General features: G+C 37.8%; 1 protein-coding gene across 1 annotated transcript in view; it reads right to left on the reverse strand.

The window, feature by feature from the left end:
• HemK1 (HemK methyltransferase 1) overlaps positions 1-23,482 on the reverse strand; it is a 105,448-nt gene that overhangs the window by 71,870 nt on the left and 10,096 nt on the right. Inside the window, exon 3 of the mRNA XM_090381527.1 lies at positions 2,065-2,159. Within this exon, the coding sequence (XP_090237653.1) occupies positions 2,065-2,159 (95 nt within the window). The remainder of the gene's footprint in view (positions 1-2,064; positions 2,160-23,482) is intronic.

The following is a 23,482-nucleotide window of genomic DNA, read 5'->3' on the forward strand; positions in this document are numbered from 1 at the left end:
CAAAATCAGGATCTACACCTGTACTCCACAGAATCTACATGTGAAAAATGACTTGCCAAGATGAATGCACTGAAACTTTAGTTTGTGCTTACAATCCATTGCCAACTCATATGGGCTGTATGTAAGCCAGCTACTGTGAACATGAGATATCAATGACATTGTCTTGTAGTATAATAACAGCCAGATATTATACTGAAAGAACTATTTCAAAATGAAGAACTGCCAAACAGTAGCTTTGAAAGCCATTTATACACAAAAATGAAACTTTTTATATAGAAGAATGTGACTTTTCATCAGACATCCAACTACATGGACTAATTTCCAACAAGTGAGCTAATATATCTGATGAAATGAGCTGATCCTTCCACTGATTGAATGACGGGAAAAACCAAAAAGAAATGAAATAGGAGTCATATGGACATCTGTCGATATAGGATGTCTCTTGACCGTTGTGTATTCAATAGTTATATAATGGGTGGCACGTCATTATTCTGACACTATTCAATGAAGTGGACCTCAAAAGTATAATTTTGGAGATCCAGTTGTTTTCAAAATACAGATTAACAGCTTTGTTTTAATTATATTTAGTATATTTTTATATTTATTTTTATGAAATCACCAAACACGAAAAGTAACAAAAACCTATAGTACTAAGTACTGTGTGGGTTGAATAAGATGGGGTGGAGGGGTGGATGGCAGAAACTTTGCTATGAAAACTAAAAATAGGTTCAACCACTTCAAGCCTCCAATAAGCATGTTACTTATTTAATTTAATATGTTACTGTGCAAAGTAAAGATGATAATTCAGGAGGTGTAATTAAAAGTGTAGCTAAGTATTTTTAGGCGACAACAAGATGTGTGGTGACTGAGTGTTTTCTAGTCCTGTAAGCATTATTTTCCCTTGCTACTATGTAAGGAAAAATAATGGAGTCAATGGTTAAAGTAATGCAGAATCATTTTGGCAGGAATGCAGTTATACTATGAAAATCACAGCATGGATATGTTAAGGAGAAATTTAGTATAATTAATATGATTAGACACTACAAATTATTCAGAGGAGCTGGCTGGATGCAAAAAATTATTTTGACATTGTATACTCAGATTTCAGTTATGCTTGTAATACTGTCCCGAATGAACAACTACCAAATAACTGGAGCATCATTGCATTGGGAACAAGTTATTGATATGGATAAAGGGATGATTGAGTAGCAGGAGACAGAAAATGGTTATTAACAGCCACTGCTTTTTGTGGACTAATGTTATAAGCAGGAGCCATCAGAGTTTGGTCTCAGGCCTCTCTTATTGTTTGTGATATTTATTAAAAATACTGACATAGGATTATCAGGTTTAATGTCTGAGTTTGCTTTATGTTACAAAGGTGGGCACAATGGTTAATGACAGTAGTCAAAGCATGCTACTTCAAGTGGATCCAAATAAGCTCTGCAGATGCACTGGAAAATGGAAATTCAGGTTTAACAATGATAAATGGATGGTACTGCATTTGGGTAGCAGTAATTCCAGAATGACATACCATTTGTGAGGTATCAAACTCAAGGTAGCGGTGCATGAAAAAAAGATTTGGGGGTAATTGTATCCAACATAAAACTCTCTACACAGTTCACGCAAGCAAGCTGCTAGAACAGCCCATGGGACTCTGTCAGGAACTTTTCCAGTAGGGATAAAGAGGTGACTATCCCATTACACAAGGAGTAGCCACCTCTCGATAATATAATATATTTATATTATATTATAGTAAGGTAAAAGATTATTTTATGTATGAATTGATACAGCCTTTATTTCTCTGAAAGCCATGCTTCCATGTGTCAAAGAGATACATGCAGCTTTTTGTTGTGGTTTGGATACTTCTGATATGTGTGTGTGTGTGCGCGCGCACACACACACACACACACACACACACACACACACACACACACACACACACACACACACACACACACACACACACACACACACATTTTTGAGTACTAAAAATACAAGTTTTTTTTTTTTTTTAAATTAAGAATACATATTGCTAATATAGTTATGAAATTTCGGATGTCTTACCTTTCTAATCTCATTTTGCAGAGCTTTTCCAGGGTTCTATATTCACTCTGTGATAGTTTTCTGCTGTGCATTAGTAATTCACCAATATCTGGGGCCTAGGAAATTATATTTAAATGTTTCTCGCCAATTAAAAGTTTTGAATAAAAATAATCATATTGCCCAACATTGCTTATAAAATTGTAATTTGTATAAAGAGCATAAAACCATTATCCCAGCATAAACCTGTTATTATCAGAAACATAAGTTGCATTATTAGTGATCAATAATTTTTATTATGAAAAGAATTGCCCAAGAAGCTGTACGTGATGATCTAACAATTGTATATTTGTCGCTCCAGATAAGTGACTATTTGTAATACTTTCTAAAAATTCTCTTTCAGGCTTTTATTTCAGGAAATAAAAGATTTGCAGTGCTAGTTTAAAATAGCAGAGCTTGTCTGAACCAAATCACAGTTGATTATAAAATTCTTTTCCAATAATAGCAAAATGCAGGTGCAAAATTCACAATATACTCGCATTAATGTGTGCAGGATACAACTTTACCACAAGCACAGCTAGTAGGTGGTCTGCAATGTGTCATTCTGGAAGTGACAGCATTGAAGATAAACTATATCTAGATTGAGCACAGAATAGAGAGCAACCATGTGTAACATGTGGAAGTTCTTATCACAAGTGAAATGTATAATGATTCAGAAGACTGCATCACATGGGCATTGTATACACAGTTGATTCTGTTGATTCTCACATATAATTATTCTTCATGATTATCTGATTAGTTATGTGAAGTATTACTGGACATACTGTATCACACTAGTTCATTCAGACTTTTTCATGATGTAAAGATATGAAATGTAGAAGTTCAGGCAATACAGATTAAGCAACTCTTGATAGATACAAAATTACATGTTTGGATTTCTTTTTGTTTTTGAAAAATGTCATAAAACTAAGTATGTAGTTTAGGAAAGAAGGAAAAAACAAATAATAAACTAATGATGATGTTTTTTTTTTTAACATACCATTTACATTCTTAACAGTTACTAATGAAGAATTAATATAATATGTATCCTCTGTTGAATATGTATAAAATTTAATGCACTGGCATTACTGGAATTCATTCATTTTCTATAAAGGTATTGTAAATGATGTTGTCCCCCCCAGGCTATTATTTGATTGAAGCTGCTTGGGAAAACCCCCACCCTTTACCTTGTCTAGCATGAAGCTATGGCAAGTAATTCAAGCCTTGGTGGAGAGTTGGCTATAGAAAATAGTGAATCTGCCAAATTTTGTTTTGGATAGCTAATGACTCTTCTGCAGTAAAATAAAATACAGATAAGATACCCACCTGTTCTGAAAAATAGTGCAGGTATACAATGGTCACTTATATTGTTAACTATAGATACAGCCAACTCTTACTGCTGTTACTAGGAGCTTACAAAAATTTTATTGAAATAAAAGAATTAGAAATAATAACACCTTTTTCCCAGAAGTTCTAGGTGTGATCTTATAAAAAAATCATGAAAGTATCTACAAACTAATGGTCCCTTTCTCCTTTGAAGAAATGTCTCTCTCTCTCTCTCTCTCTCTCTCTGCATCAGTGCAGTGCTGTCAGTACCTCTGTAGGGTTGTTGAAGCAACTTTGGCAGTCTTTTTCATGAATAACATTCACAGTGTACATTCAGAAGTGGTCACAGTGTACCGATGTGGGATTTACTTAAAGATATAATTACCATCAGGGGTAAAGGAAAGGGTTTTTGCGTCCATAAAGGTTGACTACATTGGTCTCAGACAGTTTTTAAATTCTGTACCGTGGGACCAAATGATGACGTTACCAAGAGCAAATTCTAAGTGGGAAGCATTCAAGGAATTAATTGTGGAAGCTACTAAACGTTTCATACCTATTAAGAAATATTGTTCAAGGTTTAGGCCTAAATGGTTGTCAAATAAACTAATGAGACTCGTGGCAGAGAAGAAAAATGCATGGGATGCATATAAATTATCAGGCGACACAGAAGCCTATGACAGATATAAGCTAGTTTGTAATCAAGTCACAAAGGAGATTAGGCAGGCGAAGACGGATTACGAGAAATCTTTGGCAAAGGATGCAAAGAAAAACAGCAAGGTTTCTTTACTTATATAAACTCTAAAAGGAAGGGGATGAATCAGATTGGTCCACTTGATATCGATGGTTCGACTGTTGATGATCCTGCTCAGATAACAAACAAACTGAATGAGTATTTTGCATCTACAAATGAGGAGTTATTAAGGATTGAAAATGCCAGAAGGTTATCAAATTGTAGCAGGGTGCTTAATGATTTTGTAATAACTGAAAGCAAAGTGGAGGAGAAATTGTTGAAGTTAAACATAAGAAAGGGGTGGAGGGGATCTATCCAGTTATATTAAAGGAGGCAGCAAAGGAACTAAGCAAACCCTTAGCCATAATTATGAGAGTATCCTTGCACTCAGGGGAAGTCTCCATGGACTGGAGATGAGCAAATGTATCCCCAATTCACAAAGGGGAATTGAAGGGTGACACGAGTAATTACAGACCAGTTAGTTTAACTTCTGTTCTGGGTAAAATAATGGAGTCACTGGTTAAAGATGCATTGCAGGATCATCTAGACAAGACTGCAGCAATAATTCAGACACAGTATGGGTTTGTTAAGGGAAAGTCTTGTCTGACAAATTTGATTGGATATTATGATGTGGTTACAAAGGAACTGGATGCAAAAAATAATTTTGATATCATATACTTGTATTTCAGGAAAGCTTTTGACACTGTTGCGCATGGAAGACTACTGTACAAATAGGAGCAGAATGGTATTAAGGATAAGTTGCTACAATGGATAAAAGGATAGTTGAGTGGTAGAAGACAGAGGGTGGTAATCAATGGGCGCTGCTCTTCCTGGACTAATGTTATTAGTGGAGTCCCACAGGGTTCGGTGTTGGGTCCACTGTTGTTTTGTATATTTATCAATCATATTGACGAAAATATATCAGGCTTAGTGTCGAAGTTTGCAGATGATACAAAGGTTGGCAGGGTTGTTAATGACAGTAATGGCAGTGTGCTACTGCAACAGGATCTAGAAAATTTGGGAAGATGGGCTGAGAAGTGGCAACTGAAGTTTAACTTTGACAAATGCGAAGTACTGCATATGGGTAGAAGTAACCCCAGAGAAACATACCAACTCTGTGGTACTACACTCAGGGAGGTGCAAATTTCACAGTCATTAATCAACCGAATAATCTTCCTACCTTCTCTAGCACCCTGTGGGGGGGGGGGCTACCATTGATGTCACTCTGGCCACAACCTCACTTGCAGGCTACCTCCTGAACTGAAGTGGACAACATCCAACCACAGGGTGATCACATTTAAGATGAGGCGCTCTCTCACACAGAGATTAATCTCATACAGATATGCTGTTGCTAGTACTGACTAGGAACTTTTCAGGAAAATCCTCAGGACAACAAGAGGAACAACAGGACAAAACAACAGGACATAGAAAACGTGGACCCAGACAAGCACCACATGCCATCACCAACCTCATCACTGCTGCCTGTAATACGGCAATCAAAAAGAAAAATCCCGAACTGGGCGCACTCCCATGATGATGCTCCGAACTCCAAGCACTAAGAAGAGAAGTACAACACAGAATGAAAGACTTCCAATGGGCCTGTAGATCCTGGCCGGAGTCAGAGATTGAAGCACTCAGACAGACATATAGGCAAGCAAGAAACCGCTATACCATGCTAATTAGGTGTAGGAAGCAGAAGTCCTGGGCGGACCTGGTTTCTTCTACCAGCAATGAAGATCCCTGGGGTGTGGTTTATAGGGTGACCACAAACAAACTCCCCCAGAGGAGAGGTTATCCCCTCCACAATAGTGCCAAATGGTTCCATGATCACAACATGGCATAGTAGCATCAATATCTTAAATACTACGTTCAAGACAACAGCTCCCCAGCCACCCTGAAGCAGATCAATCTGTGCCAGGAAAATGAAAAGTATCACACGCAAACAATAGATCCTCCTTTCACACTAAATAACTCTACCTAGCATCCAATAAACTCAAGAATAGGAGATCTCCTGGAATTGACAGGTTAGAACCAGAGATAGTAAAAAAAGTTGTGGAATATACCCTGGCCATAATCTTAAATCTCTTCAACCATTAACCAACTAAAAATAGGAACAAGCCTCAGCAAAAACCAGACTCCTACTGGCCCATAGCCCTGCTATCTGTTCTCAGCAAACTGTTCGAGCATCTTCTCCACCTCAGAATCAGTCAGCACTACTCCAACATGAACCTACAGTCACCAAAACAGTTCGGATTCAAGGAAGGCTGCTCAGCTGTGGATACCCTGGAAGCTATCATCATTGCTGCAAGGAACGCAGATACAAAATACTTCCTGGTCATTTCCGTTGACTTTGCCTCGGCGTTTGACTCACTTTGGTGGCCAAGCATCCTGATCAGACTCAGGGAAGCCAAATTACCAATATAACCTATTTTGATTCATTAAGCATTATCTTTCGCAAAGGAAAGTAACAGTCAAAACACCATATTTTCAGGTGAACAGACTAGTACACAGAGGGTGTCCCCAGGGCTCTGTCCTGAGACCCCTTTTTTGGAACATTGTTTTAGATGAATTCCAGCACACCAATCTACGAGATGTCTCCACCCAGGTGTATGCTGATGATCTGATTGTTACTGTGGCGGCCGACTCCCGTAGACAACTAGAATACACAGCAAATGAAGCCCTTATGACTCTCCAACTTTGGGCTGAACAGAGGCACCTGCAGATTTCACCGGACAAGACCAACTCGATTTTACTGAAGGGAACACTGCAAGTCACCAGACCTCTCCTAATTAAAATCCAACAAACAACCATAAAACTATCCACAGAGCTGAAATATCGAGGAGTAATTCCAAACAGAAACTTATCATTCACCCTGCATCTGATTCGTTTCCACCAAAAAATAAGAAAATATAGTGGCATGGTTAACAGAGTTTCTCGGCAAGAATGGGGCTTGAAACGGCAAACGCTAACCCTTTACTACTTTACGGTGGGGTATGTGTACTGTAACACACCACAACGTAAACTAAGCGGAGATGGGGGAACCCTTGGTGCCACTTGACCCTAAATACACACTTCCACTCAGGGAGGTGGAGAATGAAAAAGATGTGAGGGTAATTGTGCAGTCAGATATGAAGTTCTCTGAGCAATGCAGATGAGCTGCCAGAGCAGGTCATGGAGTTTTATCAATGATATATAGGAATTTTGCTAGCAGAGATGAGGTTATTATCTCTTTGTACTGTATACAAGTCTGGAGGCCTCATTTTAGGAAGGATGTAGAGTTGCTAGAATGAGTACAGAGAGGAGCAAAAAAATTGGTGAGAGGAACAAAGGGTTGCGCTTATGAAGAAAAACTTAAGTTCTGTAAGTTGCAGTATCTAGAGACTAGGCACCTACGAGGTGATCTGATTGAAGTGTATAAGGCCTTGAATGCCTTGAGCCGGCTCAATGCTGACAGGATACTTCTGCTTGCTCAGACTAAGAACAAATTGAGGAAAGACAGTTGTAGAACAGATGTGCAGAAGTTTTCCTTTAGCCAACAGGTAGTTGATTGCTGGAACAGACTTCCATCTGTTGTTGTGGAAGTTAATAGCTTAAATAAATTTAAGGCTGAACTAGAAAAACATTTGGAGTAACCGGATGGGTGAAGGGTTTTTTTTTTGGCTGATGCTATATACTTGCTTTCTTGCATCATATACCTCAACTAATAGCATTAGCATTAACAACATTAGTAGAGGCATACAATGCAAGAAAGCAAGCTTATGCAGCATCAGCCAAAACAAAGCTCCAATTTTACCCCTCCGTTCGTTCCAAACACCTGTCCAGCTCAGCCTTAAATTTACTTAGACTATCAACTTCCACAACAAAAGAGGGAAGTCTGTTCCAGCAATCAACTACCTGCTGGCTAAAGGCAAACTTCCACACATCTATTCTACAACTGTCTTTCCTCAATTTGAATTTATGTCCTCTCAGGTGATTATTCCAAGCAAGAGGGGGAAGAATCTCATCAGCATTGAGCATGCACAAACCATTCAAGGCTTTATACACCTCAATCAGATCACCTCGCAGGTGCCTAGTCTCCAAACAATGTAATCTGCAAAACTTAAGCCTTTCTTCATAAGAGCAACCCTTTGTTCCATTCACTAACCTTGTTGCCCTTCTCTGTACTTGTTCCAACAGCTCTACATCTTTCTTAAAATGAGTCCTCCAGACCTGTATACTTGTGGCCTGACCATCGCCTTATACAAGGGGATAATCACCTCCTTATCCCTGCTAGAAAAATTCCTGTATACCATTGACAAGACACCATGAGCTACTCTTGCAGACCGTCTGTACTGCTCAGAAAACTTCATATCTGCCTGCACAATTACTTCCAGGCCCTTTTCATTCTCTACCACTGACAATGTAGTACCACAGAGTTGATATGTTACTCTGGGGTTACTGCTTCCCATATGTAGTACTTTTCATTTGTCAATGTTAAACTTCATTTGCCACCTCTCAGCCCATCTGCTCAACTTTTCTAAATCCTGTTCCAGCAGCATACTGTCATTAACAACCCTGCCAACCTTCATATCGTCTGCAAACTTGGACATTTAACCTGATATACCATCATCAATATCATTTATAAATACAGAAAACAACAATGGACCCAACACTGAACCCAGAGGGGGCCCCACTAATAACATTAGTCCACGAAGAGCAGTGTCCATTGATTACCACTCTTTTCCCACTCAACCATCCCTTTATCCATAGCAGCAATTTGCCTCCAATGCCACACTGCTCCAATTTGATACTAATGCTAATTCTATTATTATTATTAGCCATATAGTGCAAGGAAGCCTGAGGCGTTTTTCAATATATTGAAAACTGGTATAACAAACTGAGTTATTTATGTAAAGGCACAGATATGAAAGTGATAGCTAAACCCACAAATAAATTGTATACATTATTAAGATAACGTATGACTAATTCTTCCTTTCAACAAATACACGATCTTGTTTATAACATTTCTTGCAAAGATTGTGATTCAACTTACATCGGATCTACTCATTGGGGGGGGGGGTTAGATTTTCGCATTTCATGCTGTAAATGAAGAAAATTCTTTCCTGTTTAATAAAGCTAAAATAATTAATGTCCAACATAATTATAGTAAGTTACTTATTGCAGAAACCCTAGAAATGAAACTTTGCAAAAACTCGATTAACATTCGCAACTCTTTTTTGATATCAGATGATTGGTCCTATAAATGCATGCATGATGAGAACTAAATTTCTTTTAAATACAAACACATCAGCACAATTTTATTTCTATTCTGCCCTGTGAACACGAGCTATCGAAAAGTATTTGTCCAACTTAAGGAGGAAAATATCTGTCTTCACATATTCATATTTGTTTTAACTTATTTGTTAATGATGACCTAATGTTTCCCTATGTTGATGGTCGTGTGGCAGTTGGTATTTTAGGGGTAGGGTTGGGTCCTCAATGGTGATTCCGATTTATTGAATCGCGGCTGAACTGTCGGTATGGAACACATTAAAAAAATGAATTTTTATTAATTTTATTACTGAATTCTTTACATGATGGACTAGGACAGTTGGAAAAAAAGAAGCCTTCCTATAAAGAAACCAAGATAATCCCTGTATTATTATTACAGAAGAAGAAGAAGAAAAAAAAAAAACCCCACAATCCTGAATACGTAGAGGTATATGGAGTGATGTTCCAATAAATAATTATAAACCTAGGCAAAATGAATTTAGCTGAAGAATCAGCCTAGGTTGCTTCTCAGTGTCCCCTCCACCCATGATATTAGTATGGTACATTGCATGGAATGCCCAGTTTAAGATGTATTTGAGGTCTTCTAGGTTGTTGTTGTTATTTGGTTTTTAGGAGCATTAGCAACTGAAGCCATATTGCTCCGGAGATATGCGGTGGTCATTCCCTGACCTTTCCGCATCCTCCGTATTTGGTGGTCACGGGCTCGAACCCCGGTCTAATCAAGACGTGTGTGCTACGCACTGCAGCTCCTGCCCACCTGGCTACGGAGGTGCCAGGTCTTCTATGAAATCTTGGTATTCTTCATCAGTGTATGTCATTGGTGCATAAACCTGTATGATGTTAAGTGGTATTGGAAGAGTATTAAATTGGGCTAATAATATCCTGTCTAAAAAAGCCCAGTATCCATTTAGGAATCTGATCTTTTCATTCCTGATAAGAATTCCCACTCCTCTGTGGTGTTAATTTCTGCTGAAGTATATGAGTTTGTGGCCTTTCACTGTACTCGTTTCACCTTGTCCTGGCCATCGCACCTCCCCTAAATCCAGGATATCTATGTTCATGTCATCAAGTTCTTTTGTGACATTTTCTAATTTCCCTGCTTGATACAAACTTCTGACATTCCATATCGCACTGTCGCAATTTTAAGTAGTTGATCTTTGTTTCTGAATTTAGTTCTGTAAGAATCTGGCTTACAGAACTAAATTCTGGGATTACTGCTATCTTGCATTTATCAATGTTAAACCTCATTTAACAGCTCATCTCCCTAAATTATCCAGGTCAGAAAATGGCCGTTCATAGATGCTTGGCAATGTTAATATTGGAAAATCTCCATCTGTCAAGGATCATCTTCAAATGACTCTGTCATGTTTAGATTCAGCTGCCCACTTCTTTAAATAGTTGCATATGGGGTGCAAGTTCTTCCAAGATGCCCACAATATTATCATGAATGACTTGTTGATTGCAGCCTTTCTTATACTTAAATACTACTGTTGCCTCCAATATCTCCTTTTTGAGTAGGACCAGCTTAAGTTGGAATGCTAGAGAAGGAAATTTAGGCTGAACTTTTTCAATATTTTAGACAGTGCAATCCAATCATAAAGACAGGTCTGAATTGATCATCAAGCATTTCTGCTAATTCCAATTCAATTTGAAATTTTCCACAGAAATGAGTGATGATGATGAGCTGCATAACAATTTTACGACTTAGAAATTCTGCTTACAGATGTTGATCAGAAAGACATCTCTGGCATTGATTTATGTGAAGAATTAAAATATTTGTGAAACCATTTTGAAACAGTTAATTCTCCACTGGAAAATCTTGCAAAATACTCTATTTTATGGTGTTAATAATTCTTGCACCATTTCCTATATCAGGGTTCATTGCAAAATGGAGCTTTTCAAAGATGAAGTTAATCAATGCTTATTTCTGTTCCATGTTGGTTGTAAGAGAGTTCCATCCAACATGGAACAGTTATTAATATAATAATTAGTTACTTGTTTGTTAAATTTAAATTAATAAATTATATTTTTTTATTTTAAGCTTTTTATAAAATAAACTGAATGTGAAATAAACAAAAAAATTCATATTTCATTTTTGAACTGAAAAACCTATTTCAGCTTACATGAATGGGAAGGGTCACAGGTACGTACCAAATGAAAGTTGATTCTGGGTGCCACAACCATTCAAGCTGGCTCTGGCAGTAGATCACCTTTAAAGTTTACTGTAAAATGATGCAGAATGAATTATTGGAACAAAATAATACAGCGTGAACACAAAGAAACTGACTATATTATGATATTAATTTCATCAACATATTTCATAAACCAGATGACATCGCAGTGCTGACAGTACAGGAACCATTATTGGAAAGTGCTCATGCAATCTTTAATTGGGAGAGGAAGAAAGAGGTTCCAGTTGATAATGGTAACAGCAGTTTTTTTCCGTTGTTAGAGGTTAATGGTGCAAGGGTTGCAAAGGACATATTGCACCTGTCCATAATCTGTCGATAGTATGTAATATAGGTATTAATTAAATGCAGTGATATAAGTGAATCTGTTTTAAGTAACTGTATTATTCAATCAGGTTAGCATTGTTTCCTATGAAGTATAATGTTAATGGCTCATATATATTTGACAGAGATTTAGACATTACAGTCCTGTCAGTTTGATAGTGGAGCAGTCTGAGAATGTGTTTTACACTTAATAAAGAGGGGCAGTGTTATACACTGAAACTGGAATTCCACAGTTGTACTTCTTGTTCAATCTATAACAGTTAGTCTTGAGTCTGCCATAGTTCCTTCCATTGATCATGATGTGCTTTTTGGATGAGAGGTTTACATTCTGAATATAGAACCTGTGCTTGTGCATAATACTGGTTGAATGTCCTTGGTGCCTTCATCTGCATTTTCTTTTCCAGGAATTCCAGAGTGGCTAGGAATTCAGCAGAATTTCACTGGTTGGCAAGATGCACTAAGTTGAATCAGCCACAATCAAATTTGTTCCATAACAGGATGGAAAGCGGAATATTTGTGCTGTAGGGCTATCACTGCATTCGAGGAATCTGTATAAATTTTCCCTGAGTAGAAAAAAGATTTAATAATCCAGGGATAATTTAATTGCATATAGGTCAGCAGTTAGAAAATGTGAATTGGAATATCATCGGCGTGGCTTAAACAAGAAGAAGAAATGAATCACATAAATTTATTAAGTGGAAATCTGCTGTACACTAATGAAAACAGTGAAAAGAGCAAAGGTGGAGTTGGCTCTCTGGTCCATAAAGATATAAAAAATAACATTTTGGAATTCAAAAGTACATCACCAAGGGTGTCAACAAGACTACTAATCAGGATTTCTAAGAGGTACAAACTAAAGGTTATAATGATATATACACCAACATCGAGCCATGATGATGAAGAGGTTCATGATGATGAAGAAGAAATGTACACCGAAATTGAGACTTCTAGATGCTCACTACACCATTATTATCGGGGACTTAAATGTTAAGGTTGGAAAGAGACAAAATAGCACAGAAAGGGAAACTATAGGAAATTTTGGAATTGGTGAAAGACTTGTCAAATTTTCAGAATCTTGAGGATTGTCAGTAATGAACACTTTTTTCAAGAAAAGGGTGAACAGGAAGTGGACATGGAAGAGTCCAAATGGATTAACAACTAATGAAATCGACTTCATCCTCACTAACAGAAGATATATCGTGCATGATGTTACCATCCTGAACAAGGTGAATGTTGGAAGTGATCACATTCTGTGATCACTTACAACATTTACCTTGGTAAGATGCACACTTAATATAGATGTAAGAAAAGAAAAAACTGAGTTCAGTAAATAATACGAAGGTCTCTGAGATAACAGAAGAGGAGAAAAAGCCCTTGAGATAACAGAAGAGGAGAAAAAGCAGTATGTCTTGGAACTTAAGAACAAGTTTGAGCTTCTGCAGACCTTTCAGGACCAGGATATCAAAAAGAAATACAACCTTCTGAAAGTGATAAAGCCTGAAAAACCTATACGTAAAAAGAAATCCAAAGAAAAAACAATAAGTCAGGAAACACTTGTCATGATGAACTGAAGACGATAAATGATGAGCAAGTTAAACACCGACAAGGACAAAATTGAAGATACTGAGTTATTCAAAGCGATTAGAAAGAGACACAGAGAGGACATGAGAAGATTTAACATAAGAAAAGTAGAGCAAGCATTAAGGACTTAAATCATGGTAATGAGCAGTAATCATCATCATCAGCTATTTTCAATCCACTGCAGGATGAAGGGCTCTCCAGCAACTTTCCAGTTCCTTCTGTTTTGTGCAATGGCCATCCATTTACTACACACAAACTCATGAATTTCATCTATCCATCTCTGCCGCTCTCTTCCAGGTTTTCTTCTAGCTCCTCTTGGGTACCATTCTGTTATTTTCTTAGTCCATCTGTCATCATGTCTTGAGTTATGTGTCCTGCCCAAGACCATTTTAGTTCTTTAGTTTTAATAAGAATGTCCTTTACTTGAGTTTTTTTGCCTAATCCATGTGTTTCTCTTCTTATCTAACAGTCTGATTCCCAATATAATTTGTTCCTTTCTTCGCTGTGTAGTTCTTAGCTTCTCTTCCATTCTTTTGGTGAGTGCTCAAGTTTCACTTCCATAAGTCATGGTGGGGAGTATCCATTGGTCCATTATTTTACGTTTCAGAGAAACTGGGATATTGCTCCTCAGTATGTGACTATATTTCCTGAATGCTATCCATCCAAAATTTATTCTTCTCTTGACTTCCAGCCATTTATCATTATTACAGCTAATAACTTGTCCATGATAAGTATATGACTCCACCTTTTCAATTACTGCTCCTTCAATCATTATGTTCCTTTTTTGTGGCATACTTTTTCATCATTACTTTTGTTTTAGCCATATTCATCTTTAGTCCAAAATCCTTACCAACTGTTCATAATTGATTGAGATTTTCCTCTTATTCTTTGGGATCGTGGCTTATGACCACAATGTCATTTGCAAATTGTAAATGGTTTAGGTACTCTCCATTCACATTGACTCCTTTCTGCGACCAGTCTAATCTTCTGAACGCTTCCTCAAGGACAGCAGTAAACAACTTCGGAGATATTGTGTCTCCTTGTCGAACTCCTTTCTCAATTTTAAATTTACTACTGTCTTTGTCTAGTCTAATAAAGGAGGTAGTGTTCTCATATATTTTCTTCAAAATCATAATAAACGGGGTATATATGCCTTGTCTTTCCAGTGCCTGAAATACTGCCATATGCTGTATGGAGTCAAATGCCTTTTCATAATCCACAAATGCCAGGCTTAATTGTGTTTTATATTCATTTGTTTTCTCTATTAGCTGTGATATTAAGTGAAGGTGATCCATAGTTGAGAATCCTGTCCTAAAGCCAGCTTGCTCTTTCGGTTGATTCTCATCAAGTGTTCTTTCTAATCTGTTAGTAATGACTCTTGTGAACAACTTGTAAATGTGGGATAACAAGCTAATTAGGCTATAATTTCCAATTTCTGATTTATCTCCTTTCTTATGCAGCAAAACTATGATTGCATTATTCCACTCCTTAGGTGTCACACCTTTTCTAATACATTTTGTGAAGAGTCTTGCCAGTTTTTGTGTCATGTGTCTTCCTCCCAATTTTAACAACTCTACAGTAACTTCATCTTCCCCTGGGAGCTTTCTGAGTCTTCATTTTCTTAAATACATGTTCTACCTCATCAGGAAGAATATCAGGTATGTCATACATGTTACTAATTTGCAATCCATCTTCCCCACTGCTGGCATCATTCCCTCACTCTTTGTATAATTCTCTATAAGTAGTCTTCTGCTATTTGAATTATGCCCTTTCTGTTATTTATAAGTAAACCATCGCTATTCTTCAGTTTCAGTATCATTTGTCTTTCTGTATTACTGCTCATGGCTCATGCTGATTTAAGTCCTTTGTTTTCCCTTAATACTTGTTCTACTTTTTTTGTGTTAAATCTTCTGATGTCCTCTCTGAGTCTCTTTCTAATGGCTTTGCATAACTCAGTATACTCAATTTTCTCCTTGTCAGTGTTTATCTTGATCTTCATTTGTCGTCTTCAGTTCATCATGAGAAGTGTTTCTTGACTAATTTTTTTTTCTTTGGATTTCTTTTTACCTATAGGTTTCTTTAGGTTTCTTGGGGCTTTATCACTTTCAGAAAGTTGTAATATTCCTCGTCGATATCTTGGTCCTGAGTTGTCTGCACAAGCTCAAACTTGTTCTTAAGTTCCAGTACATACTGCTTTTTCTCCTCTTCTGTTATCTCAAAGACCTTCGTATTATTTACTGGAGTCAGTGGTTTCCTTTCTTTTCTTACATCTATATGAAGTGTGCATCTTACCAAGGTAAATGTTTGAAGTGATCAGGATGGTAACATCATTTAGGATTGTTCAGGATGGTAACATCATTCATGATATATCTTCTGTTAGTGAAGATGAAGTCGATTTCATTAGTTGTTAATCCATTTGGACTCTTCCATGTCCACTTCCTGTTCACCCTTTTCTTGAAAAAAGTGTTCATTACTGACAATCCTTGAGATTCTGAAAATTCCAAAATTTCCTATAGTTCCTCTTTCTATGCTGTTTTATCTCTTTCCAACCTTAGAATTGAAGTCTCCCATAATGATAGTGTAGTAGATTTTCTGCTCATCTAGAAGACTCTCATTTCTTCAACCTCTTCATCATCATGGCTCCATGTTGTGCATAAATCATTATAACCTTTAGCTTGTACCTCTTAGAAATCCTGAGTATTAGTCTTGACATCCTTGGTGATGTACTTTTGAATTCCAAAATGTTGTTTATTATATCTTTATGGACCAGAAAGCCAACTCCACCTTCACTCCTTTCACTGTTTCCATTGTATACAGCAGATTTCCATTTGATAAACTTATAAGTGATTCATTTTTTCTTCTTGTTTCAGTCAAACTGATGATATTCCAATTCACATTTTCTAATTCCTTTTCCAGCTCTTATATCCTGTCTTCACTGATGAGCGATCTTACGTTGTAACAGGCCAAGTTCAGTTTCCGTGCATGGCAGCCTTGTTGTACCCAGAGATTCTTAGCACCCACTGCTTCCACTCTGATCCTCTTGCTGCCGTAAGAGGGGGAGTGAGATCTGCTGGGAACTGAGAGTCATTTGTTTCATCGTGCGGTCATGTGCCAGAGGATTTGGTCTTTTCCTCTTCACGATGACCAGGCATCTTGAAGAGAACCACTCTACACGTTCTTTCCCACCTAAGTGACATAACAGGACTTACCATCGGGAAGGTGTGCATGAGTAGATTTTAGGGAGGCAGGCCAACTGGACTTCTCCTAAATCTTCTGTAATAGAAAGATATTGGATCCATCAGTGTTTTAGACTGAGTGTCTGATAACACACAGAATACCTGTTCCCTTCTAAGCCCCTCATGAGCAGTAATACAGAGAGACAAATGATACTGAATCTGAAGAATAGTGATGGCGTACTTATACACTGCAGAGAAGGCATAATTCAAATAGTAGAAGACTACTATAAAGAATTATATAAGGAGCAAATGAATGATGTCAGCAGTGGAGATGATGGATCACAAATTAGCAACAAATATGACATACCTGATATCCTTCCTGATGAAGTAGAACATGCATTGAATAAAATGAGTATCAGAAAGCCCCAGGTGACGATGAAGTTACTGTAGAGTTTTTAAAATTGGGAGGAAAAGACATGACATAGAAACTGGCAAGACTCTTCACAAAATAAATTAGGAAAGGCATGATGCCTAAGGGGTGGAATAATGCAATCATAATTTTGCTGTTTAAGAAAGGAGACAAATCAAAAATTGGAAATTATAGACCAATTGGCTTGTTGTCTCACATCTACGAGTTGTTCACAAGAGTCATCACTAACAGATTAGAAAGAATATTTGATGAGAATCAGCCAAAAGAGCAAGCTGGCTTTAGGACAGGATTCTCAACTGTGAATCACCTTCATGTAATATCACAGCTAATGGAGAAAGCAAATGAATATAAAACACCATTACGCCTGGCATTTTTGGAATATGAAAAGGCATTTGATTCCATACAGCACAGGGCAATGTTTCGGGCACTGAAAAGACAAGGCATAGACACCTCATACATTATGGTTTTGAAGAAAATATATGAGAATTCTACCTCCTTTATTAGACCAGACAAAGACAGTAAGAAATTTAAAATCGAGAAAGAAGTTCAACAAGGAGACACAATATCTCCGAAGTTCTTTATTGCTGCCTTAGAAGAAACTTTCAGAAGATTAGTCTTACGTTGTAACAGGCCAAGTTCAGTTTCCATGCATGGCAGCCTTGTCGTACCCAGAGATTCTTAGCACCTCTGCTTCCACTCTGATCTCCTCTTGCTGCCATAAGAGGGGGAGTGAGATCTGCTGGGGACTGAGGGTCCCAAAGAATAAGAGGGAAATCTTAATCAGTTATGCAGAGTTATTAAGGATTTAGGACTAAAGATAAATATGGCTAAAACAAAAGTAATGATGAACAAGTATGCCACAGAAAGGGATATAATCATTGAAGGAGCAGTAATTGAAAAGGTGGATTGATATACTTACCTGGGACAAGTCATTATCTGTAATAATGATAAATGGCTGGAAGTCAAGAGAAGAATAAATTTCAGATGCATAGCATTCAGGAAATATAGTCACACATACTGAGGACAAATATCTCAATTTGTCTGAAACGTAAAATAACAAACCAATGTATACTCCTCACCATGAATTATGGAAGTGAAACTTGGCCAAAAGAATGGAAGAGAAGCTGAAAACTTCATAGTGAAGAATGGAACTAATTATATTAAGAATCAGACTGATGGATAAGAAGAGAAACACAAATAAAAGAAATTCTAATTAAAACCAAAGAACTGAAATGGACTTGGGCAGGACACATAGCTCAAAGACAGATGGACTAAGAAAATAACCGAATGGTACCCAAGAGGAGCTAAAAGAAAACCTGGAAGAGAACAACGGAGGTGGTCACATGAAATTCACGAGTTTGTGGGTAGTAAATTGATGACCATTGCACAAACCACAAGGAACTGTAGCGACCTTCGTCCTGCAGTGGATTGAAAATGGCTGATGATGATGAATTCAGCAGTGCACACAGTGCAATCTGCTGGGAGAGATGTAGATATGGTGACAGTTGGAAAGACTGCTGCATGAAAATGCACCTACAGTTGTGTCAGATTTGGAATTTGTTGTTATATGTGTGCATGCAGTTGTTTCATCTACAAGTTATTCACAAGGGTCATCACACAGATTAGAAAGAATACTTGATGAGAATCAGCCAAAAGAGCAAGCTGGCTTTAGGACAGGATTCTCAACTATGAATAACCTTCACGTAATATCACAGCTAATGGAGAAAGCAAATGAATATAAAACACCATTAAGTCTGGCATTTTTGGAATATGAAAAGGCATTTGATGCTATATCCTGTCTTCACCGATGAGCGATCTTACGTTGTAACAGGCCAAGTTCAGTTTCCATGCATGGCAGCCTCGTCATACCCAGAGATTCTTAGCACCTTCTGCTTCCACTCTGATCCTCTCGCTGCTGTAAGAGGGGAAGTGAGATCCGCTGGGGACTGCAACCTTTTTTGAGTGAAGCGCCATTGTTGATCTAATTTAAAAGAAAAAAGAGAATCCAAAGAGCCGCACCTCAGTTCAATCTGGGGGAAGGGGAAGTTTTTTTTAAGAAATGCAATAGAGTGGAAACGTGTTTTATTAAAAATATATTTTGAAATATTATTTATTAATACTGAAAAATATAACAAACATCCAATTAGGTATGAATTAATTGGCTTTTGCTGCTGAACTTCTTGAGCGAGCTCTCAACATCAGGCAACCATGCTGTAATTTTCATCTTTAAACTTGCTGAGAGACTCACATTGTTCAGACGGTTTCTTGATTTATCTTTAATATAGTTCATGTTTGAAAATATTTGCCTGCAGAAATACATCAAACAAAACACTGAGAGAAGTCCAAATGCAAATATTTTCAAATTTATATACTTGTCGGGTAAGCAACTCCATGCATCGAACACAATTTGGTCTTGCTTTTTCAATTCTGAGACAGTATTTAAATTCTATACAGTGGGACCAACTGATGATGTTAGCAAATGCAAAATGGGAAGCATTCAAAGACCTTATCTTGGAAGCTACTAGGCTTTACATACCAACTAAGAAATATTGTTCAAGGTTTAGGCCTAAATGGATGTCAGATGAACCGATGAGGCATATGGCAGAGAAGAAACATGCATGGGATACATACAAATTAACACGTGACACAGAAACCTATGATAGATATAAGTTGATCTGTAACCAAGTTACAAAGGAGGTTAGGCAGGCGAAGGCAGATTACGAGAAATCTTTGGCAAGGGATGCAAAGAAAAACAGCAAAGAGTTCTTTACTTATGTAAACTCTAGAAGGAAGGGGATGAATCAGATTGGTCCACTTGATATCAATGGGTCAACTGTTGATGATCCTGCTCAGGTAGCTAACAAACTAAATGAATATTTTGCATCGACATTCACACATGAGGAGTTATTTAGCGAGGGGTAAGCCAGAGGTGTATTCAACTCTAGCAGTAAGCTAGAGAATCTTGTAATAACTGAGAGTAAAGTGGAGGAGAAATTGTTGAAGATAAACACAAGAAAGGCACCTGGGGTGGATGGGATCTATCCAGTTATATTAAAAGAGGCAGCAAAGGAAGTAAGCAAACCCTTAGCCATAATTATGAGAGCTTCCTTGGACTCAGGGGAGGTACCCACAGACTGGAGATGTGCAAATGTGACCCCAATTCACAAAGGAGGATCAAAGGCTGACACAAGTAATTATAGAACTGTGAGTTTAACTTCTGTTCCAGGAAAATTAATGGAGCCACTATTAGAGAAGCACTGCAGGATCATTTAGACAAGACTTCAGCTATAGCTGGGACACAGCATGGTTTTGTTAAGGGGAAGTCTTGCCTGACCAATTTGATTGGATACTATGATGCAGTCACAAAGGAACTGGATGCAGGGAATAACTTTGATATTATATACTTGGATCTTAGAAAGGCTTTTGATACTGTTGCACATAGAAGACTGCTGCACAAATTGGAGCAGTGTGGCACTGGAGGCAAATTGCTGCTGTGGATAAAGGGGTGGTTGAGGGGGACAAGACAGAGAGTGGTAATCAATGGACACTGCTCGTCGTGGACTAATGTTATTAGTGGAGTTCCTCGGGGCTCAGTGTTGGGTCCATTATTGTTTTCTGTATTCATAAATGATATTGATGAGGGTATATCAAGCTTAATGTCGAAGTTTGCAGACGATACAAAGGTAGGCAGGGTTGTCAAGGACACTACTGACACTATGCTGCTGCAACAGGATCTGGAAAGGTTGAGCAGATGGGCTGAGAGGTGGCAAATGAAGTTTAACATTGACAAATGTAAAGTACTACACATGGGAAACAGCAACCCCAGAGCAACGTATCAACTCTGTGGTACTACACTGACAGTGGTAGAGAATGAAAGGGACCCGGGGGTGGTTGTGCAGGCAGATATGAAGTTATCGCAGACGGGCTGCAAGAGTAGCTCATGGTGTATTGTCAATGATATATAGGAATTTTTCTAGCAGGGATAAGGAGGTGATTATTCTCTTGTATTAGGCAATGGTCAGGCCACACCTAGAGTACTGTATACAGGTCTGGAGGCCTCATTTCAAGAAGGACGTAGAGCTGCTGGAACGAGTACAGAGAAGGGCAACAAGATTAGTGAATGGAACAAAGGGGTGCTCTTACGAAGAAAGGCTTAAGTTTTGCAAATTACAGCGTCTGGAGACTAGGCACCAGCGAGGTGATCTGATAGAGGTGTATAAAGCCTTGAATGGTTTGAGCATGCTCAATGCTGATGGGATTCTTCCTCTCGCTCAGAATAATCATGTGAGAGGGCATAAATTCAAATTGAGGAAAGACAGATACAGGATAGATGTGCGGAAATTTGCCTTTAGCCAGCGGGTGGTTGGTTGGTGGAACAGACTTCCATCCCTTGTCGTGGAAGTTGATAGCCTAAAGAAGTTTAAGGCTCAGCTGGACAGGTATTTGGAACGAACAGAAGGGTGAAGTGGAAGTGGTTTTTTTTTTTTTTTTTTTTTTTGGCTGATGCTGCATAAGCTTGCTTTCTTGCATCAAATGCCTCTACTAATGCTAATGCTAACCCATCTGTCACCGTCCGTTTGTGTAGAATTGCAAGGGCAGCCTTTTGCCTTTCCAAATCCTCAATTTCAATTTTAAGGCATTTTAGTCTTGCACTCCACATGTTCTTGATTTTTAAGTCCACTAACTCCATTTTAAACTGTGCTTCATGTGGGCTAAAAGTTAAAGAGCTGCAGTTACATGTTCAAAGAGCCGCAGGTTGCCGATCCCTGCCATACAGCATAAGGCAATGTTTCGGGCACTGGAAAGACAAGGCATAGACACCCAATACATTATGATTTTGAAGAAAATATATCTAGGATTACTGCTACTTATTCATATTTGGTATTGGCGACTTTCCCCATTTACAAAAATAGTTGTAACAAGATGATGACTATACAGCCCTAAGAATTCAGAAGTTTCTTAGAACATGTTGTCTTGATGTACATTCCAATATTGAATTAACTCCTGCAGCCTTGGCTTATTACTATAGTTCACTTTTAACTGTGGGTCTAAGCAACATGACCATATGGGATGAGTTGGTAGGTTCTGTATTTTAGCAGTATAATTTAGAATTAATATTTTTATTTTGAGATGAAGCAGTGGTTCATTTGATACTACATATAAGCTTTACTTTGAACTGGGGACATCCAGAAAGCTCGAAGGGCGATCCATGATGTACCTAATGAGGTACTTTTTTCTAGCAGAGTCATATACAGGAGCACCATAGTCTAGTTGATATCTGATAAGCATATGGTACAAGTGAAGTAGAGTATATCTATTAACACACCATATCATGGCTGAGATTACTCTAAAACCACCCTGAACCTGAAAACATATTAATATCTAAGGATATTAATTTATTTTCAGGTTCAGGGAGTTTTTTTTTTTTTTTTTTTTTACAAAAATGTATTGCAATAGTTTTCTGCTCGGAGAGGCGAGGGCCATTCTGTGACACCCACAGCTCTATTTCATTGATTGTGTTTTGGAGTTGTCATTGAGTTTTGGGACTGGCATAGTAAGGTCATCAGCATATATGTTTCGATAGTATTATAAATGTTTTTGGTCATTTGGTTTATTCCGATGGTGAAAAATGTAGCACTGAGAACTGAACCACGTGGAACTCCTTCTTGGTGGAAGATTGCAGAGGGTGTTTTGATAATGAACCTAAAAAAGTATAGGTTTGAAGAAAGTTATGCATTAGAAATGGCAAATGATCTACACATAAGCCATGCATGTGTAGATCTTGAAGAACAGCAAAATGCTATGTGGTGTCAAATGCCTTTTGGATATTGAGATGACTGGATAGTCTTTTATAATCGAGGCATTCCAGATGTTTGCCTCAATTTTGACCTTGGGATCCAAGGGCAATTTGTTTTTCTGAAATCAATACTGATTTTTGCTCATTAGTGATTGTGATTCCAGAGACCACTTAAGCTGGTTGTGGTAAAATTTTTTCCAATGTTTTTCCAAGATAGCCAGTAAGAGAAATTGATTTGCTCCTATAGAAATAGGGAGGCCATAATCCCAGTGTATAAGGTAAATTGTAAGACCACACTAGAAATACTATGTCAAAGTATGGAGACCACACCTAAAAAAAAGGCATTGAACTTCTCGAAATGATTTATAAAGAGGCAACCCACTTGGTAAGATCTGCAAAAAGGGCACACATATGATGAATGACTTTGCATGTGAGCTATACAGCTTCGAAACCAGGAATATTGGGGGTGGGGGAATGAGTGAGGCAAAATTTTCACTGTTATTAATGATTTCAAAACTAGGGGCCATAAATTCAAATTACAGGAAAATAAATTTAAACTGGATTGTAGGAAGTTTTCTT

This window comes from Mastigoproctus giganteus, chromosome 9 (assembly GCF_048544385.1).
Source record: "Mastigoproctus giganteus isolate SK-2022 chromosome 9, ASM4854438v1, whole genome shotgun sequence".
In the NCBI taxonomy this organism is placed as follows: Eukaryota; Metazoa; Arthropoda; class Arachnida; order Uropygi; family Thelyphonidae; genus Mastigoproctus; species Mastigoproctus giganteus.